The sequence below is a fragment of the Epithele typhae genome, assembly GCF_022376455.1.
Source record: "Epithele typhae strain CBS 203.58 chromosome Unknown BXZ73scaffold_5, whole genome shotgun sequence".
NCBI lineage: Eukaryota > Fungi > Basidiomycota > Agaricomycetes > Polyporales > Epitheliaceae > Epithele > Epithele typhae.
In genome coordinates this window covers 1,061,521-1,077,892 of record NW_025954196.1, presented here as the reverse complement: position 1 = coordinate 1,077,892, position 16,372 = coordinate 1,061,521, and the positions used below count along the sequence as shown (strand labels likewise).

The 16,372-nt window shown below is 58.4% G+C and overlaps 8 protein-coding genes across 8 annotated transcripts; 3 read left to right on the top strand and 5 right to left on the bottom strand.

Annotated features, from left to right (window-relative positions):
- Window positions 1–21: 21 nt before the first annotated feature.
- On the bottom strand, window positions 22–1,931 carry BXZ73DRAFT_88042 (tRNA guanosine-2'-O-methyltransferase; the record flags this gene model as incomplete). The annotated part of the gene is made up of 9 exons (XM_048024811.1): window positions 22–216; window positions 279–564; window positions 711–852; window positions 906–972; window positions 1,029–1,085; window positions 1,133–1,249; window positions 1,305–1,381; window positions 1,436–1,680; window positions 1,735–1,931. 9 exons carry the CDS (start codon window positions 1,929–1,931, stop codon window positions 22–24), a joined length of 1,383 nt encoding a protein of 460 aa, XP_047881735.1.
- A 259-nt stretch (window positions 1,932–2,190) lies between these two features.
- BXZ73DRAFT_97885 (uncharacterized protein) lies at window positions 2,191–2,792 on the top strand (the record flags this gene model as incomplete). Its single annotated transcript, XM_048027520.1, has 4 exons — window positions 2,191–2,263; window positions 2,318–2,401; window positions 2,462–2,616; window positions 2,676–2,792. The coding sequence occupies 4 exons, from the start codon at window positions 2,191–2,193 to the stop codon at window positions 2,790–2,792; spliced, it is 429 nt and encodes a 142-aa protein (XP_047881734.1).
- A 225-nt stretch (window positions 2,793–3,017) lies between these two features.
- Window positions 3,018–5,772, bottom strand: BXZ73DRAFT_41158 (uncharacterized protein; the record flags this gene model as incomplete). The annotated part of the gene is made up of 5 exons (XM_048018716.1): window positions 3,018–4,847; window positions 4,887–4,980; window positions 5,026–5,094; window positions 5,145–5,322; window positions 5,376–5,772. 5 exons carry the CDS (start codon window positions 5,770–5,772, stop codon window positions 3,018–3,020), a joined length of 2,568 nt encoding a protein of 855 aa, XP_047881733.1.
- A 298-nt stretch (window positions 5,773–6,070) lies between these two features.
- Window positions 6,071–6,817, top strand: BXZ73DRAFT_74726 (mitochondrial import inner membrane translocase subunit; the record flags this gene model as incomplete). The annotated part of the gene is made up of 5 exons (XM_048022082.1): window positions 6,071–6,102; window positions 6,155–6,254; window positions 6,312–6,498; window positions 6,613–6,735; window positions 6,789–6,817. 5 exons carry the CDS (start codon window positions 6,071–6,073, stop codon window positions 6,815–6,817), a joined length of 471 nt encoding a protein of 156 aa, XP_047881732.1.
- Window positions 6,818–7,147: 330 nt separating this feature from the next.
- BXZ73DRAFT_97882 (uncharacterized protein) lies at window positions 7,148–8,353 on the bottom strand (the record flags this gene model as incomplete). The annotated part of the gene is made up of 2 exons (XM_048027519.1): window positions 7,148–7,984; window positions 8,144–8,353. The coding sequence occupies 2 exons, from the start codon at window positions 8,351–8,353 to the stop codon at window positions 7,148–7,150; spliced, it is 1,047 nt and encodes a 348-aa protein (XP_047881731.1).
- A 351-nt stretch (window positions 8,354–8,704) lies between these two features.
- On the bottom strand, window positions 8,705–11,516 carry BXZ73DRAFT_40999 (DNA/RNA polymerase; the record flags this gene model as incomplete). Its single annotated transcript, XM_048018680.1, has 14 exons — window positions 8,705–9,358; window positions 9,412–9,531; window positions 9,591–9,652; window positions 9,709–9,848; window positions 9,900–10,051; window positions 10,108–10,242; window positions 10,430–10,547; window positions 10,597–10,744; window positions 10,795–10,864; window positions 10,913–11,032; window positions 11,084–11,112; window positions 11,168–11,255; window positions 11,312–11,371; window positions 11,433–11,516. The coding sequence occupies 14 exons, from the start codon at window positions 11,514–11,516 to the stop codon at window positions 8,705–8,707; spliced, it is 1,980 nt and encodes a 659-aa protein (XP_047881730.1).
- Window positions 11,517–11,883: 367 nt separating this feature from the next.
- Window positions 11,884–12,451, top strand: BXZ73DRAFT_40837 (DNA binding methylated-DNA-cysteine S-methyltransferase; the record flags this gene model as incomplete). Its single annotated transcript, XM_048018652.1, has 3 exons — window positions 11,884–11,998; window positions 12,051–12,107; window positions 12,159–12,451. 3 exons carry the CDS (start codon window positions 11,884–11,886, stop codon window positions 12,449–12,451), a joined length of 465 nt encoding a protein of 154 aa, XP_047881729.1.
- A 73-nt stretch (window positions 12,452–12,524) lies between these two features.
- BXZ73DRAFT_97879 (uncharacterized protein) lies at window positions 12,525–16,150 on the bottom strand (the record flags this gene model as incomplete). Its single annotated transcript, XM_048027518.1, has 8 exons — window positions 12,525–14,765; window positions 14,875–14,983; window positions 15,033–15,066; window positions 15,118–15,190; window positions 15,239–15,485; window positions 15,544–15,804; window positions 15,859–15,974; window positions 16,028–16,150. The coding sequence occupies 8 exons, from the start codon at window positions 16,148–16,150 to the stop codon at window positions 12,525–12,527; spliced, it is 3,204 nt and encodes a 1,067-aa protein (XP_047881728.1).
- Window positions 16,151–16,372: the final 222 nt, after the last annotated feature.

The following is a 16,372-nucleotide window of genomic DNA, read 5'->3' as shown; positions in this document are numbered from 1 at the left end:
TCCATCGTCTCTCGCCCCCAATCAGCCGGTACCAGCCGTATCCCCTCCATCGTCCCCAACGTCGCCCTTCTTCCCGAAACCCTGGAAGTACTTCTCCCGGAAGTCTTTGTGGGCGGGCACATGCGCTTCGCCCACGACGTTCTCCGTCACTGCATGCTCCGGGTCAAACGACGGCCGCGGGAACCGCTCCGTCGTCGTCTTCCGGATCGTGATCAGCTGTACACCGCCCGCGTCAGCCCCGCCCGTCGCGTGCGTCCCACCGGCGCCCGAAGACGCACCCGGCGGCCCCACGAGCCGAAGTTCTGGAGCGAGTTCGCGACGAGCTCCATGCCGGGGCAGAGCATCGCGCGCACGTCCACCTCCGCGTACTCGTCCGTGACCGTCGGGAGGAAGAAGACGAGCCGGCCGCGCGGGCGGAGCATGTGCCGCGCGAGGAGGACGAGGTCCCGGGCGAGCTCCGAGAGCTCGTACGGCTTCATCGGCGGGATGTACGGCTGGTCGTCGCTGGGGCGCGGGTGGCTTTTAGCGCGAAGAGGCTGAGGGTGGTTTGAAGCGGAGGCACGACTACGTACGGGCGTTCGGTGTGCAGTGGGGGCGGGCCGTCTCGTGGGGCTTTGCGCCCGAGCCGTTTCGCGCCGGCGCGCACGCCGTCTGGTGGGGGGCAGGGAACATGGTTAGAGAATGGCTGAAGCGGAGGGACCGGAGGACACTTGCACGGCGGATCGGTCACGATCGCGTCGAAGAGATCTCCGCACCGCCATGGATTTTGGGTCACGTCGAACGTCAGGAGGTCCGCGATCCTGTTGGCAACGCCGTACTGCGCGGCAGCGCGCACAATGCCAGGCGGTTTGACTGGAGGGAGGCGTGAGGCAGAGACCTCCTCGAGGGGCTGATGGGCACCTCACCCTTCCCTCTCATCTGTCGCCCGTCGATGTCGGAGCCGAACACAAAGGCACCGAAGTGGGCCGCAGTCTGGCGATGAGGATGGTGAGCAGTATTCGCCGTGGCATGGTGAGAGAGGTACGTGCGTATGCCATGCTGCCGGTCCCGATAAACGGATCGTAAATCAGTTTTCCTGGGGACGCCTGGAGGACTGTCAGGATGCTGGGCGCGGCATCGGGCTGGATCTGACCAGAGTTTGGTTGGCCATGAGGAGAGACATCTCGGCCTCCATGCTGGTGTTCCCGAAGTACACGCGCTTCTTGACGTCGAAAGTCTTCACCAACGGCCGGGCCGTACCAAGCATGATCTACGGGGAAATCGTGGTTAGAGAGCGCTTGCGCTCCTCGGCCCGCTGAACATACCAACCTGCCGAACCAGACTTCGTCGAACTCGCCATCGCCTTCCGTCTTCTCGCGGGTGGTTCCGTGTTTATCAGGATCTGGTTCGCGTATTCAGTAACGTTTTCTCACCGCATTCACACAAGTAGCCGTACATTCTTCGAACACTGCGAGCGTTATTTCAGGGTTCTTCATCTCGATCTTCCCTTGGAAGTCCATGTACGAGAAGCTCTCCACGACAATCGTTTGCCTCCACTGCGGGATAGTATGGTTGAACGCAGTGATCAGGAACTTGAAGGACGTGTCGACGTAGTATTTCTCCCATCGAGGTTTTTGCAGGCGTGTATTCTCGTGAAGTTCATCGTATGTTTTTCCACGAGCGTAAAACTCGCAGACATATCTGAGACGGGGCTGCAAGTGAGCAGTACTCAACGAGACGCAAAAAACGGCTCACCTGACGAGAATGCATCGCTGCGCCAGCAACCGAGCATGTTCTTCAGCCTCAAGTCCTAGGACCATGAACGGTCGCGATGTGTCTGGATCCTCGGGAAATTTGATCTCGAAACCGTGGAGCTCCGAGATGGAGAGGAGCTCCGGTACTCGAAACTCATCATGCACCTGGGCAAAGACAAAAAGATACTCGATCAGCATTTTTCACCTTGTGAGGTGGGGTAAGTAAGAGAGGGTGCGGGTCAGCTCGGATGGGTGACTAGTACCAGTGGCGATGCGTTGACTCCATGTCGAGCGCCCATAAATAACGGCCCAAATCGAGGAATGTGAGCTCGACAATGGACCACCACAAGACCATGTCCGCGGTACACCAAGCCCGACCGCACCAACCATAATCGAGTCTTAGAGGCCAACTTCGCCACTGCCGAGCTTCTGCGCGCTCTAGACAGTCTTTGAGGCCATGGCCGACACCTCTGGCCCGGAGTTCAAAGTGATTCTGCAACAAGTTCTTGACGAGTTCAATGAGGAGACCTGTGGGTTCCCTCCATGCAATTGTGGCCAGGAATACACTGATTATAAACTGACAGTCGAGGACTCGTTGTTGAAACTGCGTTTCTTCTTTGCGGAGACGCTGCTTCTCGCTGCGCTCGACCTTGTCGATCGCGACAGCGGTGAGTGCCAGGTGGCTCCTCCGTCGGTACGCTGCACTCAAGGCGGCTCCTTCTGTACAGTGATCATGTACCGGACACCGTGGGGACGACCGCAGTTCGAGGTACTCGGATCCACCGCGACATACGTCGTCTTTCCGGGAGCCGGGCTTTCTCGAGCGTATTGCACCTGCCCGGCGTATGCATATAGCGTGCTGCTGTCCGAAACCCAGATAATGGTGCGTCCACACAGTCGACGCGTCCACGGCAACAAGCTGATGGCCCTGCCCTTCGACAGTGCAAGCATGTCCTTGCTACGCTGCTCGCCCAACGTCTGTCTCGATGTGTCGAGCGCCCTATGAACGCCGACGAACTTGTGGGTCTTATTGAGAAACAGTGCTATATCCCAGGTTAGGTCAGGTGGTCATTGGGACATCCATATCGTGTACAGTATCATAGACGAAGCGGTGGGACTCGTGGATATGTCTAGAAAGGATCGCTACGTCCTTCATCCTATCGGCCCGTGCGCAAAATTAGGTGACATGAAAGGTAAAGGAGCAATGGGTATGCAAGCGGAGAACGCTACGGCACTCTAGCTGTCAGAGAAACAAAATGGGAAAGCAAGCCATGGCCCAGCAACTCAGCCGTAGAAGCTGGCAGGGGCAATGGGCTCCGACCTGCCGACAGCCTTGCCCTTGCCCTTGAGACCGGCCTTCTCCCCGTCGTCCTTGCATGCGCGCCGGATGCGCCATTCGAGCTGCTCCGCGTACTGCTTCAGGCCTCGAGCGAGGGCCCGCAGCTCTCGCCGCGTCGGGACCGGCTCCCCGCGCGCGTTCGTACGCATCTGCACGTCCCCGTCTGCGTCCACCCCCGCGTCGTCCACGATCTCGTCCCGCTCGTCCTCCGACTGGTCTGTCAGGTCCGAGTCGTCCTCTGCGGCAGTGCGCGCGCGTGAGCTCGCGGCTGAGCTCACATTCGACGGGCGCCCGCGCGGCTTCTTGCCCTTGCCGGCCGCGGGCACGTTGACGTCGTCGATGTCGACGACCGCGTTGTCGTCCGCTGCGGCGCGCACGCGCTTGGACGCGAGATCAAAGCCGTGACGCACCGCGTGCCACTCCGCGAGCTTTGCGATCTGCTCCGGGTGCCAGAACCCCCACCAGCGCGGCTCGTCGTCGCCCTCCACTGTCGTCTCCTTGCCCTTGCCCTTCCCTTCCGTCTCCTCCTCGCCGTCGTCGATCATCGCAACGACCGCACCCTCAGGCTTGCGCCCCCACACGGCCAGGAACCAGCTCCAATGGCGCATCCGCTTCCGCTCGTCCTCCTCCACGACAGCCTTCCGTCGCCCCATCCTCACCTCGCCCCTCTTCCCCTGCAACAGCTCCTCCGCCGCCTCCCGCTCCGCCACGCCCGGGCTGAGCGCAAAGTACACCCGCCCGTCCGCGTCGCGCCCGAGAGGGGCACACCGCGCGACGCACCCCGCCGCTGCGACCGCGAGCGCATGGTCGCACGCCGCGAGCGCCGCCGCGTGGCCGGGGCGCGCGGCGTCGACCACCGCCTGGTGCGCCTTCGTCAGCTTGAAGCCCTGGCGGCCGGTCGCCGTCGGCTGCTTCGCCTTTGGGCGCCCCTTGGACGACGCCGCGAGCTCCGCCGCCTTCAGGTCCTTCCAGCGCGCGTTCTCGGCCGCCTTGAGCTCGCGCGCCGCCGCCGCGTGCTCCCGCTCCTCTGCGACGCCGCCCTCGAAGTCGTCCCGGACGAGCTCGGTGCGGAGGGCCGCCTCGACGAGCGCGCCGACGATGGGGACGAGCTGCGCGGTGCAGCCGACGGCGGCGGCCTCGGGGTTGACGCTGCGCGTGCTCCGCTGGCGCGTCAGAGTCGGGGCGGGGAGAGAGTCAGGGAGGGGGAGGGAGGTGGAGTTGCGGAGGCAGGAGAGAGCTATCCACATCTTGGAGACGTTGGCGCCGCTGCTCTGGATGCCCTCGCGGGCCTTGACGAGTTCGGCGCGGTCGGTCTCGAAGTTGACGTCCTTGATGAAGAGGGAGAGGAGGGCCATGAGGACGGCTTTCAGTGCGGTTTCGCTGATCCAGCCGACGAGCTCAGACTTCTCTTCGTCTTCTTCATCTGGAGCAGAGAGGTAGGGATCGCCCGTGGCAAGCTCCTCGAGGTCTTCACGGTGAGTCTTGGCAATGTCTAGAATATGAGAGAAGCGCAGGAGGAACTCGCGGATGTTCATCCGCTGGAGCACGCCTTCGAGGTCTAATGGAGTGGGGAGTACAGTCCAAAGCGTCTTCGGCAGAGGCTTGGAGACGGCTTTCGGCTTTGGCGGCTTGGGGGCACGAACTACCTTCGGTGCTTCTTGGGGTAACACATGAGACACTGACTTGGAGGTGGAAGATTTGCGCTGGATTTTCTTTGCAGAGGCCGACTGTTCCTGAGCTACTTTACTTGCAGCCTTCGGAGCCTTCTTGGCAGGCTTCTGGAGGGACGGTTAGAATTCTCCAGCACAAAAGACCCAGAAGAGACCCACTGTACTGATCGGCTCTTTCTCAGCTGCAGCTGCCTCGGCTTCCTTCTGCTTGGCAAAGAGCCTGAGAGGACTGCGGGATCTCATTAGAAAGTTTACGAAGCTAGAAGGCGCGTGCAGCACTCACCCAAGGGCCGCCTGTCCCCTTTTCTTCATACATACTCTGCAGTTACAAGTATCGGAGCAGAACGGACACCTGCACAAGCGTTTGTTCCTGTTGATCACAACACGAAAATGCGAGCTCACTGGAAGAAGTAGTCTTCACCCTCCACATGATCCTGCGTCTCGGACTGGGGATGGTTGTGCGGTGAATCGTGCCGAATGTCATTGATATCGCGAAGATATCTGTTGCGCAAGCAAGCCGAGCAGTACTTCTTCCCGCACCTCAGTCCTCTGTGGCGTTTATACGTGCACTGCACCATGTCTACGTGTGCGGTACTTAGGCAAGCGCTGCACAGTCGGCCAAAGAGGACTCACTATCAAGCTGAAAGCTTCTCGCGCATTGATGGCAGTACAGCTTGCGCGGGCTGTCCGAGTCCGGCGCATCCATGACATTCGTGGTGTCCTTTATTGCTTCTTTGATCTTCTTTGCTGGCGCGTCTGAAACGCCATCCCGTTTCACCTTCTTCGCAGACGGTGGGACCTCGTTCTTGTCTTTGGACATGGAGGCGATCTCTTCGCGCTGCTTGCGCTTGACACCAGAGGGGGCTGCCGAGGAGGTGGCCACGTTTGCAGCTGCCCCCTTCGAAGGCGTGTGACCTATCCTCTTCGGATCGGCGAAGCCAGAAGCGGATGCAGAAGGTTGGGAGGGTGAATGCGCGAGCTCTACGAACGCCTGCGACTTGCGCCTACGGACGGGGGCGGGGGTGCTCATGGGCGGGAGCGGGTGCGGCGGACGATGGTGGTGGTTGGAGAGAGAGAGCGTGCGACGGTCTTGATGAAATGCCAGAATGGATTCAACAACAGGCGAGCTCAGCCACCGCCGCGGCGCGTCAGGCGTCACGTGCGACGCGTCTTCACGTGTGCATTGCCCGGCCCTAAACGAAAAGTTTGGAGCCGAGCGCCCGGAGATGCGGCGCCTCCGTCACCCCCGCCACCGCCGACCCCCTGCCCGCTGACGAGCCCGCCCTCGCTGGACACCCTCCCCGCTCGCCTCCCTCTTGCACACGGACATGGCCCACGCCGACCACACCCGCGACCCCTGGTGCGCAACATGCTTCACCCCTCTGTCCCATCTGCTTATCGTGTCTGCGCAGCCCATGGGTTATCCTCTCCGACTTCGGTAGTGCGTTCGCCATGGGTGCCGTCGGTGGTACCATCTGGCACGGCATCAAGGGTGCGAGGAACTCCCCAAGAGTGCGTGCATAGCCTATTATCGTGTTTGTGTTCTCACTGACCGTGACGCACATCTAGGGAGACCGCATGGTCGGTGCCCTCTCCGTCATCAAGGCCCGTGCACCCGTAACGGGTGGTAACTTCGGTGTCTGGGGCGGTATGTTCTCTACCTTTGACTGCGCAGTCAAGGGCTGGCGGCAGAAGGAGGATATGTGGAACGCCATCATCTCTGGATTCATGACTGGTGGATGTCTCGCTGCGCGGAGTGAGTGTCTTTGTAGTCTGACAGATTTCTCGATCCCTCATCCACCATCCCTGTCCTTCCATCCATTCCTCATTTCTCTGTGTATTCGGTCAATGCTCATTCATTGTTATCCAGGTGGTCCCCGAGGTGCTCTGACTTCGGCCGTGGCATGTGGTATCCTTCTCAGCGTGTTCGAGGGTGTCGGTGTTCTTGTGTCGAGGGTGTTCAATGACGGTACTCGTCCTCAGCTACCACCACGTGAGTGCCCTCTTTCTTGTTCCAGTCGCGTGAATGCTCATGTTGCACGAAAGTACCGGAGAATGTGCAGCCCACTGCTTGATCTCTGTCCCCGTCACTGCTCTGGACCTTACGTAGATGTACCCTCCATTCCGCGCTGTATATGCTCCATTAATGTCTTCTCACATCACTTCGCTGTATTGTTTTGCATCCCCCACATCCCCCACTCGTACGTATTTAGATCCTATAATGACACCAAAAACAGGACATACGGAGTGCGCGTCCCATGCCCGCTGGATTCTCGTTCTGCCGACTCTACATATGAAGAGTGAAGTCGACGGCAACCCAACAGAGACGTGTCCAGAACACCGCCATCTGTATGATTGCTGGGCATTGTACAGCGTACTTGTACAACCGCCTGCTCCTGGGCACGCTATATCCTCCTTCCTCCTCGGCTCCCTCCACCAGCAGGAGCTCTGCGTTTCTTGAATAGACTGCCGCTAGCTGGGGCTGGAGGAGCTACTGGCTCGAGAGGCTCCGACTTGACTTCTTCCGCCTTGACCTCTGGCTCTGGAGGGCCCTTGAGCTCAGCCTCTCTCGAGATATTCGGGTCCTCCCTCTCCGTCTTGACCTCATCCTCCTCTACCCTCTCCTGACCAGCATTTCGTCCACTCGCCTCAGCCGCAGCCACCGTCTGTTCCGTCGAGTACTCCCCTGGCTTGTTCCAACCTCTCGCGCTCCATGTCGGCTTCTCCGACCCGCCCAACGGCGGCGGCGCCCCCAGCTTTGTCTCCACCGGCTCTTCCTTCTTCGCCTTGAGCTTGATGGGCAGCTCACCGGGATCATACAGCTCGCCCAGGCCCACGCCCGCCGTCTTCCGCCTCAGCTTCCACGTCCGCCCGCTCTCCTCGTCCTCGAGCAGCGGAACGGCCTCCGCCAGCCGCTTGTCCCCCACCTGCGCCTGCGCCTGCGCCTCGCCCTCTGCGGCGTCCGCGGGTGGGGGAGCGACGTCGAAGACCTGCCATTCGCCCGCGAGGCCCTCCGTCTGCCGGCGCGCGGCCTCGGCCTCGGCGCGCTCGAGCTCGGGGTCGACGTACCCGAGGGATTCGGCGGTCGAGTAGTTCGTGTACGGGTTCGACGGCTTTGGCTTCGGCTTCGGTTGGGAGGGCCCGGCGGCGGCAGCGGCGGCGGCGGAAGAGGACGCGCGGGACGAGGAGTCACCACGAGCGCGGCCACCGGCGACGTCGTCGGCATACGCGGCGTTCGCTGCCTGTGCGGGTGGAGAGCACGTCAGTCGTCGTCCCTCGCCGAGCACAGAAACGGGTGGAAGGAGGGGCTCCGGGCAGGGACTGGGAACGGGACTTGGACGGCGAGAGCGCAAGCACGCCCCCACCGTCCCGTCCGGGGTCTGGGGGCGGCGACGACTCACCCGCTCGATGCGCGCCATCTCGCGCTTCTCCTCCTCGAGGTCCTGCTTGCGCTTCTCGCCCGCCTTGTACACGCCGCGCACGAAGCGCTCGACGTTGCCCTTATGCTTCAGGCCCGTCTCGTGCTGCTTCCGCGAGGGCGCATCGTCGGCGATGTAGATGTTGCAGTACTTGCAGAAATACCGCTTGTGGGAGACCCAATACTCAGACATGGCGGGGGGATCAAGTACGCTCGATGAGATGGTTCGGTGGGTGCAAGACGTATAGGGAAGCGGAAGCAAGGCGATGAGGAGGTGAGGTTTGTGAGCAAGCAGCGGTGGCTGAAACTTCTCTGGGCATGCTCTATAGAGACGCCGAAAGTCCATATTACGCCCACGGCGCGTAGGCGCCGGCCACGCAGTATTTCGGATCATACAACGTTCAGGCATTGCTGATATTGCTACACAGAAAACAAGACAAGTGTGTGTGTGGGTGGTATGTAGTACAATTCAGGTCAGATGTAAGGCCCTAGTTGGTCCCCAGTATATCCTATAGCCGAAACACATCCACAAATTCCCCAAATACTATGGACCACTCTGAAAGCGTAGCAAGCCATCCCCGTTCTTGCCCCTCCCTGACGCCGACGCGGGCTTATTTCTGGACTTCTTCGGTCCAGAGGAGATCGGTTTCGAGCTAGAAGCCTTGAGCGACGCCGTCTGTGCCTCCTTGATCGCCTGTCTGCTCAGACAGAAGTCGATGTGTTCGTTGAGCCCTTGGTTGTCCGTCTCGAGTAACTTGCCGCAGAGGGGACATTCAAGTAGTGGCAAGTCTTCGCCGGCATGACTGTCCTGGTGTGGTTTCAGTGTACCCGTGGTACGTTCTCCCGCGGAGGTGGACGCGGGTTTGGATGCGGTACCCGACGATGGCTTCGTGGATGGCCCAGACCCAGAGGATCGTGGAGGTATCTCGCGGTTGTCTATGGATATACTGAGAGTAGACGATGAAGCAGGCTTGTGACGACCGGCTCGCCGCGAGTCATACTCGTGCGCGTCCTCGGCTTCTTCCTCTTCCTCGGCGGCAAGATCTGCTTCAGTGTCGTCAACGTAGTTGGGCATAGACGTGACGAAACCGTCTTGCGACAGTTGAGGGACCTCTTCACAGCACTGATGTTCCTCAGTGTGCGCTAGGCGTCGCTTTTTCTTGGGAGAAGGACTATCGGTTGGCGCAGAATTGAAGAACTGTAGTAGCATCTTCAGTATATGTGCCGCGAGTGACGGCGAAAAAATCTTACGCGTTTGATCCCACGCGCTTTCGACTCTTCTTCTGCGTTGAGGTCCCTGAGCTTCGTTACTCGCAGGCCAATCAGTCGAAGTGTCAAAGGAAGCTCTGGCTTAAGAAGCTCTTTTCCGATCTAGGGAGCCAAGTATGAGAACGAGGACGCTTACTTCTGGGCCGCCGGCTTATACTGACCGCGAAGAGGTCTTCTTGCTTCCTTGAGACCCAGGTGGTCAAGGACTTCGCACGCGTGTATACTGGAGGTCACTGGGATCAAATACGAATGCGAGAATCCAAAGTGTGAGCTACGCACCTTGATATGTATCAAGCTTGTATTTCAATGTGACTGTCTTTCCTGTCCAGCCATCCTCCGTCATATCCTTCGCGAGCTCCGCAGCTACGTCCTGCAACTTCGCGTAAATCTTGGTGATGTCAGATATTGGATGAAACGTCCTAAAATTCGTTTAGACAGACGACCACTCATATTCAAGTCTTGAAACGCACCGTTCAGCCCCAATGCTCTTGCGCTCCTCTCTTTGCCAGGGCTCAACGACGTTGGAGGCAATCCCGAGGTAGGTTTGCAGGAGATAGTGTAAGCCGAACTGCTTGTCCATGAGGGACAAAACAGCTCGCTGGGTGAAGATGTCCCCACAAGTCTGCACGTGACAAGATTCTCAGCGTGGGACTTAACCATAGCAAGTTTGAGGCATACCTTGATACCTATAGAATCCAATAACCTTTCATTGACACGCCCTACTCCTGGGAGCTTCCGAATAGGCATGTCTCGCATGAAGGATTTGATGACGGCCGACTGGAACTCGAGCATGAACTGTCCATCGGGCTTGTTCTGACGAAAACGGGTCAAAAACGAGACGAATGCGGCGGGGCGTAAAAAGCACCTTGTCTGAGCATATCTACGGCCTTTTCTCAGGCTTCATACAACTGAGTCCATGGGAGGAATCTTACCTTGGCCAACATCTATGTGGTAGAAGTCAGCTACGTATGATATGACTGATGAGGGCATATGGACTGACGCGATTCGGCGCAATGCCCGCGCTAGCGGTCAACTTCGTCTCTTCGCATACGACTCGGCGCATCTCCTTCACGCAGTCTTCCGGAGAAATTGAACGCTCCTCGCAGTATTGCGTGATGCTAAACCCCTGCTGAGCCGATCAACTTGGGTACTGCAAAATTGACTTACTTGAGGTAACCTTCATCGCAGCCTATTACAGCCAGGTTCGGATCGTACCGGCGGAAGATGTCCATACACTGCTTGGAAAGGGCGCTATACCGATCGAAATGCATAGGCAAGAGGATAAGATCGGGGCAGAGTTTCTTGGCGACGAATGCTGGCAAGGCCTGAGTAACTGGAAGGGTCACAATATGTAAGGACACGTACAAGCCATTCCCGAGCGAACCCCGTACTTGCGTGCTTCATACGATGCAGTACAGAGGACCCCGCCTCCGACCTGGGTATTCGTGAAAAAATGCTAACAGGCAAGCGCCTAAAAACGTACACAGAATGGTTTCGATGCCAGCTCGGGTTTGTCTAAGAGTTCGACGCTTGCATAGAAGGCGTCCATGTCGACATGAACAACATATTGAGATAAATCCCGCCGGGCTTCCAGCTGAGCGATCTAGGCACCGCGATCAAAAGTGAGAGCATGACAGCGAAGCAAACATCTTACTATCTTATCGACGCTCTCCTCCACCTTGGCTGAAATGGAATAAGGAACTTGGTGGGGCGTCGCACACCAGGCAGGGGGACGCACCAAGGTCAACGCCTTTCACCACCTCATCACGCAGCTTCAGTATGCGCTCAATCCGTTCCGTCAACTCCTTGTCTTTGCGCTTCTCGTTCTGTTGTATCGAGGTTGGGATGCAAAGCGTCCTGTGTCGGTACGGGAGGCTCTCACCTCGTAAAACTTGGAGCCTTTCGAGACCTCGGCGATGATGCGGTTGATCTCGGTCTGGTCCTTGGCTAAGCTACCGAGAAGGAGTATGGGAAACATGTGGCTGCGATTCCGAAGATGCAACTTGCCCTGCTTTATTAACGGATGCACCGGCAAGTCGTCGAACAAGACTGTCAGTGTTGGGGGTCGAGGATGGTGGCTTGTTCATCTTGGCTGAGGTTGGTAGCTCTTCTGGGCTTCATGCGCGTGAAAGCAGACGTCGAGGAGAGCGGGCGTGGTGATGGCATAAAGCAGAATGAAATACAGAACCGAGTCCGCCGAACGGTCGCGTTTCTACCAAGCGCGCGGCGGGCGGCCGGTCAGCCCGCGACGCGTGACGTAACGCGTTTCGAGTCACTCGCACGAATTCCAATTTCCGACCCCGCTGCCACATGTGGGATACTTCAAGTACCTTTTGTTCATATCCCCATCCAGCATGCCCGCCCAGTCTACATCCTCCCTGTATTCGTTCCTTGACCCCTGCTTACTTGTGTGATTTTCTCCAACATGAACGGCGATCGATTTCATGGTGCAGTATGTACATTCGCATCCTTCTTGAAGGCAGGCCTCGCCCGGCTTACAAGTCTCGTACGGCTTTCCAGGTATATCAAGTAATACGGCAGATACCAGCTCAGCGTGTCACAACGTACGGTACGGAACATGCTTCCCCGTCGATCGCCGTTCTGTGGCCAACACATGCGAGCAGGACACATCGCAAAGCTAGTCGGGATGCCTGCTTACTCGAGACATGTGGGACAGGGTACGCTTGTAGAGGACTTGCAGGCGAACCGTAGTCCTGACGCCATCGCAGCGCTGAAGTTCCTGTCTCCCGATGTAAACCCTCCAATCCCTTGGTACCGCGTTGTCTCGTCAACCGGCGCAATATCATCCCGTGGACCTGGGACCGACGGTGCGACGCGCCAACGAGATAGCCTCCTCGCAGAGGGCGTCGACGTCACCACCACTCGCGGCGGTGATTTCAAAGTCGACCTCAAGACGTATGGCTGGTTCCCCGCCGTTGGCTCGGTTGACTTGGGCGACTACGCAGATCAATCTGGGTCTGAGGACGAAGATGGGGAACCAGAGGACGGGGAAGAATCATGATGATGTTGCATTTGGAGGCAACGGATGAATCTGGAGCACAGCAAAATATAGTACGCAACAATTAAAGCAGTCGCTATGACCTTCCAGTATTCTCCCTCTCCCTCTCTTGCTCTTGGAATCGATGACGACCCACGGCGAGCAATATCTGCTCCAGGTCTCCCCAATTGAGAACTGGTGGCCCACCACGCGTCTGCGTCATTGGGATCGGATCCACGTATCGTGGTGAGGCACGGGGCTGCGTCGGAGCAGGACCCTGTGCCTGTTGTAGCTCTGCGCGTTCTGCAGGGGGCGCTGGGGCGCGCACAGATGGTCGAGGCCGAGAACCCAAATCAGAAGGAGCAGCAGACGCGGCGCGCTCTCTTGGTCGTTTCTTCGGCTGGGTCTGCTTCCGCAGTGTGGAGTTTGGACGACCAGGCGTCGAACCAATCTTGGCCGCAGAGAGCACCGGAGGGAAAATGTCCTTGGTCGACGAGGCTGGAGCTTGAGCCAGAGTCGGGGCGGCAATTTGTCCTGCCTTCGCGCCTGTGCTAGGGATGTTCGCTTGCACTGTCAGATTGCGCGCCTCCGGCTGGCGCGACGATGACCGGGAAGATGGTCGTGAGCCCTTGTAGAGGTTAACGTAGCCGTCGGACTGATGTTTGCTGAGGGAGCCGGAACGACGCGAGGGCTCGGCGCCGAGTGCGTGCATACGTGTCGACGCCGCCGTGACCTTGGTCGAAGACGTCGCGGCGGATTGAACGGAGGAGTCAGAGTCATGGCGTTGAAATGGCGTGGATCTGTGGGAGGCAGGTGCCGCCTTCGGCGCAGATGGACTGTCAGGGCGTGCGTACGGGGCAGTAAGGGAATGAACGGAAGGAGATCCACCAGTCTTGCGCTTCTTCGCCGGAGGCTCCTCCAAAAGCAGCGGGGGACGAGCAGATCGCTTCAATGCCGTTGATGTAGCATCAGGGAGAGTAGGAACTGAAGGCTGAGCTTTTGACATCGATGGCTTGAGGAACGTCGGACCCTCCCAGACAGATGGGTCATGAGCAGGACGAGTGCGGAGAGTATGCGAAGGCTGCATCTGCTTCTCGGGGGAACCTCCGCGTGCGACAGGAAGACGTGATGCACCTGCGTCCGTGGGGTGTCGCAAGGCCATGAACTTGTCCATGATCTTCTTGCGAGTGCATTCGTCGTCTGGAGAATATTCACCGCGCGGCCGCTTCTTCGCACTTGGTTGTTTCGCTGGTGTCTTGGACTTCGTCCTCCCTGCTGCCTTCACAGGACGCCTACTGCGATCCTTGCGCCGGACATCCTCCCCCTCCGACTCGGAGGACGACGTGAGGAGTTCGTCCACCTCTGCTTTGTCGCTTTCATCTTCGGAAGTGGTAGGCGCACGAATTGCTTCCCAAGATGGTTCGACTCGAGGCTGGCCCTCGCCGTCGGCAGCTCGCTCCTTTGACGCGAGAGTAAGAGAGACGTGCTTCAGCCGTGGAGAGCGCGATGAGCGTTTGACTGGCCCAGACGGCCCAGCCTCAGCCTGGCCCGGCAGTTCATTGCCGTGGTCCTCTCGTGACGGGACTTCTGAATGAGCTATGTGAGATCCGCTGTGCGCTTGGTCTCCGTCGTTCTCGTGACGCTGATCATCGACAGGGGCTGTAGAAACATCAGCCTCAGGCTGCTTGTCTTGGTCTTGTGACTGCGAGTCCTTGTAAGATAGTGACTGTCGCGACTTGCCGCCCTGGCTCTGTGAGTCGTCCTTGTAAGACAAGGACTGTCGTGACTTCTGAGACTCCTGTGACTCTTGTTCCACCTGCACCTCAGGCTGCGCATGAGTTTCGACATGAGCTTGATTGTCGTCACCACGCGGAGGTTCCTCGACAGTGCTCCCGGGTTCCACTTCGTGACGAAGAGTCGACTTCCGCTGAGATTGAGATGGCTCTTCCTGCGTCTGGTTCTGGCTCTGCGTAGATCCGTGGGCTTGGCTCTGGCTTTGACCCTGGCTCCCATTCTGGCTCTGGCTCTGAGACAAGCCAGCTCGGTGGCTTCCTGGACTTGCGGTGTCCGAGTTCTCGACGAGCACACGGCCTTCCCCGCCGGTATCTGGATCACGCTGCAGATCGGCAATACGAGGCAGAGGTACGCGCCTTTTCTGAGGCTCGCGGAAGCGGGGAGTGGAGATGTAGTTGGGGAGGCTGGAAGGCGGCAGTCCTTGCGACGAGTCTGAGGGAAACATACGGGGTGGGATATAAGGCGACGGGGTGGCAATCGGAAGGGTGCCCGGGGGAGGTATATCTGGCGAACCTTGGGCTTGCTCGGTGTCCTTGGGAGGCTCCTGTGACGGGTTTCTTGACGATATGGGTCTCTGTACTTCTTCCTCAGACTCTTCTTCCGTGGCCGATGAACTCTCCGAACCAGCCCGGTCTCGTGAAGGGGAAACGGACCAATGAGACGGGGTTTGCGGGCCTCGAGTGGACGGTGAGGAAGCCCGCGAAGATTGTCGCGCAGGAGAAGCAGATTTTGTCAAGCGATTTAATCGGTTCGCTGCCGGATCTGCGTCTACAGTGAATGAGTAGGAGCACAAGTCAAGCGATAAATCGACATACCGGGAACGTCCCGCTTGATCGACGCGTCCCCTGTAATGCATGTTAGGAACTTTCCCGGCGCAGAGGATAGAAGGCCCATACCACTGAGCTCCGCCCATTGATCAAAGATCTCGTCAGGTGGACGAGAATAGTTCACCATTCTCGTGTAAAATCGCTGTGGTGTGTCAGTACAGAACATCATCAAACCACTCTTCTCGCTTACTTTCCAGGTAGCACGTCGTTGCTCTTCGTGGCTAACGGCAGTAGCTTTCTCCTTCGGTTTCTCCGCAGGTCTTGGTTCAGATGGCCGTGACTTTCTTGACCGACGTGCAACTGGGACCTTGCCCTGCATATCCTCCATGGTGGCTTGGACACGGCTCTGGACCGCTGTGATCTTGGGGAGCTTGGCAAGCTCCGCTTGCTTCTCAGCACACGCCACTGCCTCTTGCTTGCGTAGCTTCAGTACGTTCCTGCCAGCAATACGCGTGAGTTGGGCCAAGGATCATCAAAAGCCATGGCGAGACGCACCCTGCTCCTCCATCTCGCCGCAATCCGTGTATCCATTCCTTGATGTTTTGGTCTGACTCCACCTCCACTGGCTCCCCCCACATCGGTTCTCCATACGACCCCCTAGCCTCAAAAGCATCGACCTCAAAGTACAACGTAGCTTGAGAGCTCATTCCTGTTGAGGGTCCGCGCGCGACACGACCAAAGGCAGGGCGACATTTCTTGAGGATTAGAAAGGCAGTCTTGCGAGACGTGATCGAGTGTCCCGCGTTGAGCGGGTTACTATCACAGGAGCGTGTTGGATCGCCGAAGGAGGAGGCAGAAGTGGAAACATACTCTGCATAATTGGCTACTGCATCCTTAGTGAGCCGTGCCGTGATAAGATGCTTCTTGTCTGAGAGCGTAGCCCATAGTGTACTTGGCTCGTCACCTATGGGAGGAAAAGAAATAAACTGGAGCCTTTTAGAAGATACGGGCTCCTGAAAATCAGTATCATGTCTCTTACCTTGACCAGCTGGACCTTCGCCCCCTTCGTTTTCCAAGGGATGTTGAGGAGATCGCCTCCATGCTCCTCAGCAACCGATATGCAGTAGTCGAGGATCCAAGGAGTAGAAAGAGAGTCCGCCATCACCGTGTGCAAAGCATATATGCAGCCGAGACAAGCGCAGGCAGGAAAAGAGGGATTGCTACAAACGGCGGACGGCAAGTACGGTGAAGCTCAATGCGAATTTGAGCACGCGTTCCAGTGTGTTACGGTCACAGACGCGGACCCGTGACGCGACGCGACGCGAGCGCTCCAGCGGAGATTTGGCCAGCTGGCCATGGCCAGCTGGTGGCCAGCTTCACCTTG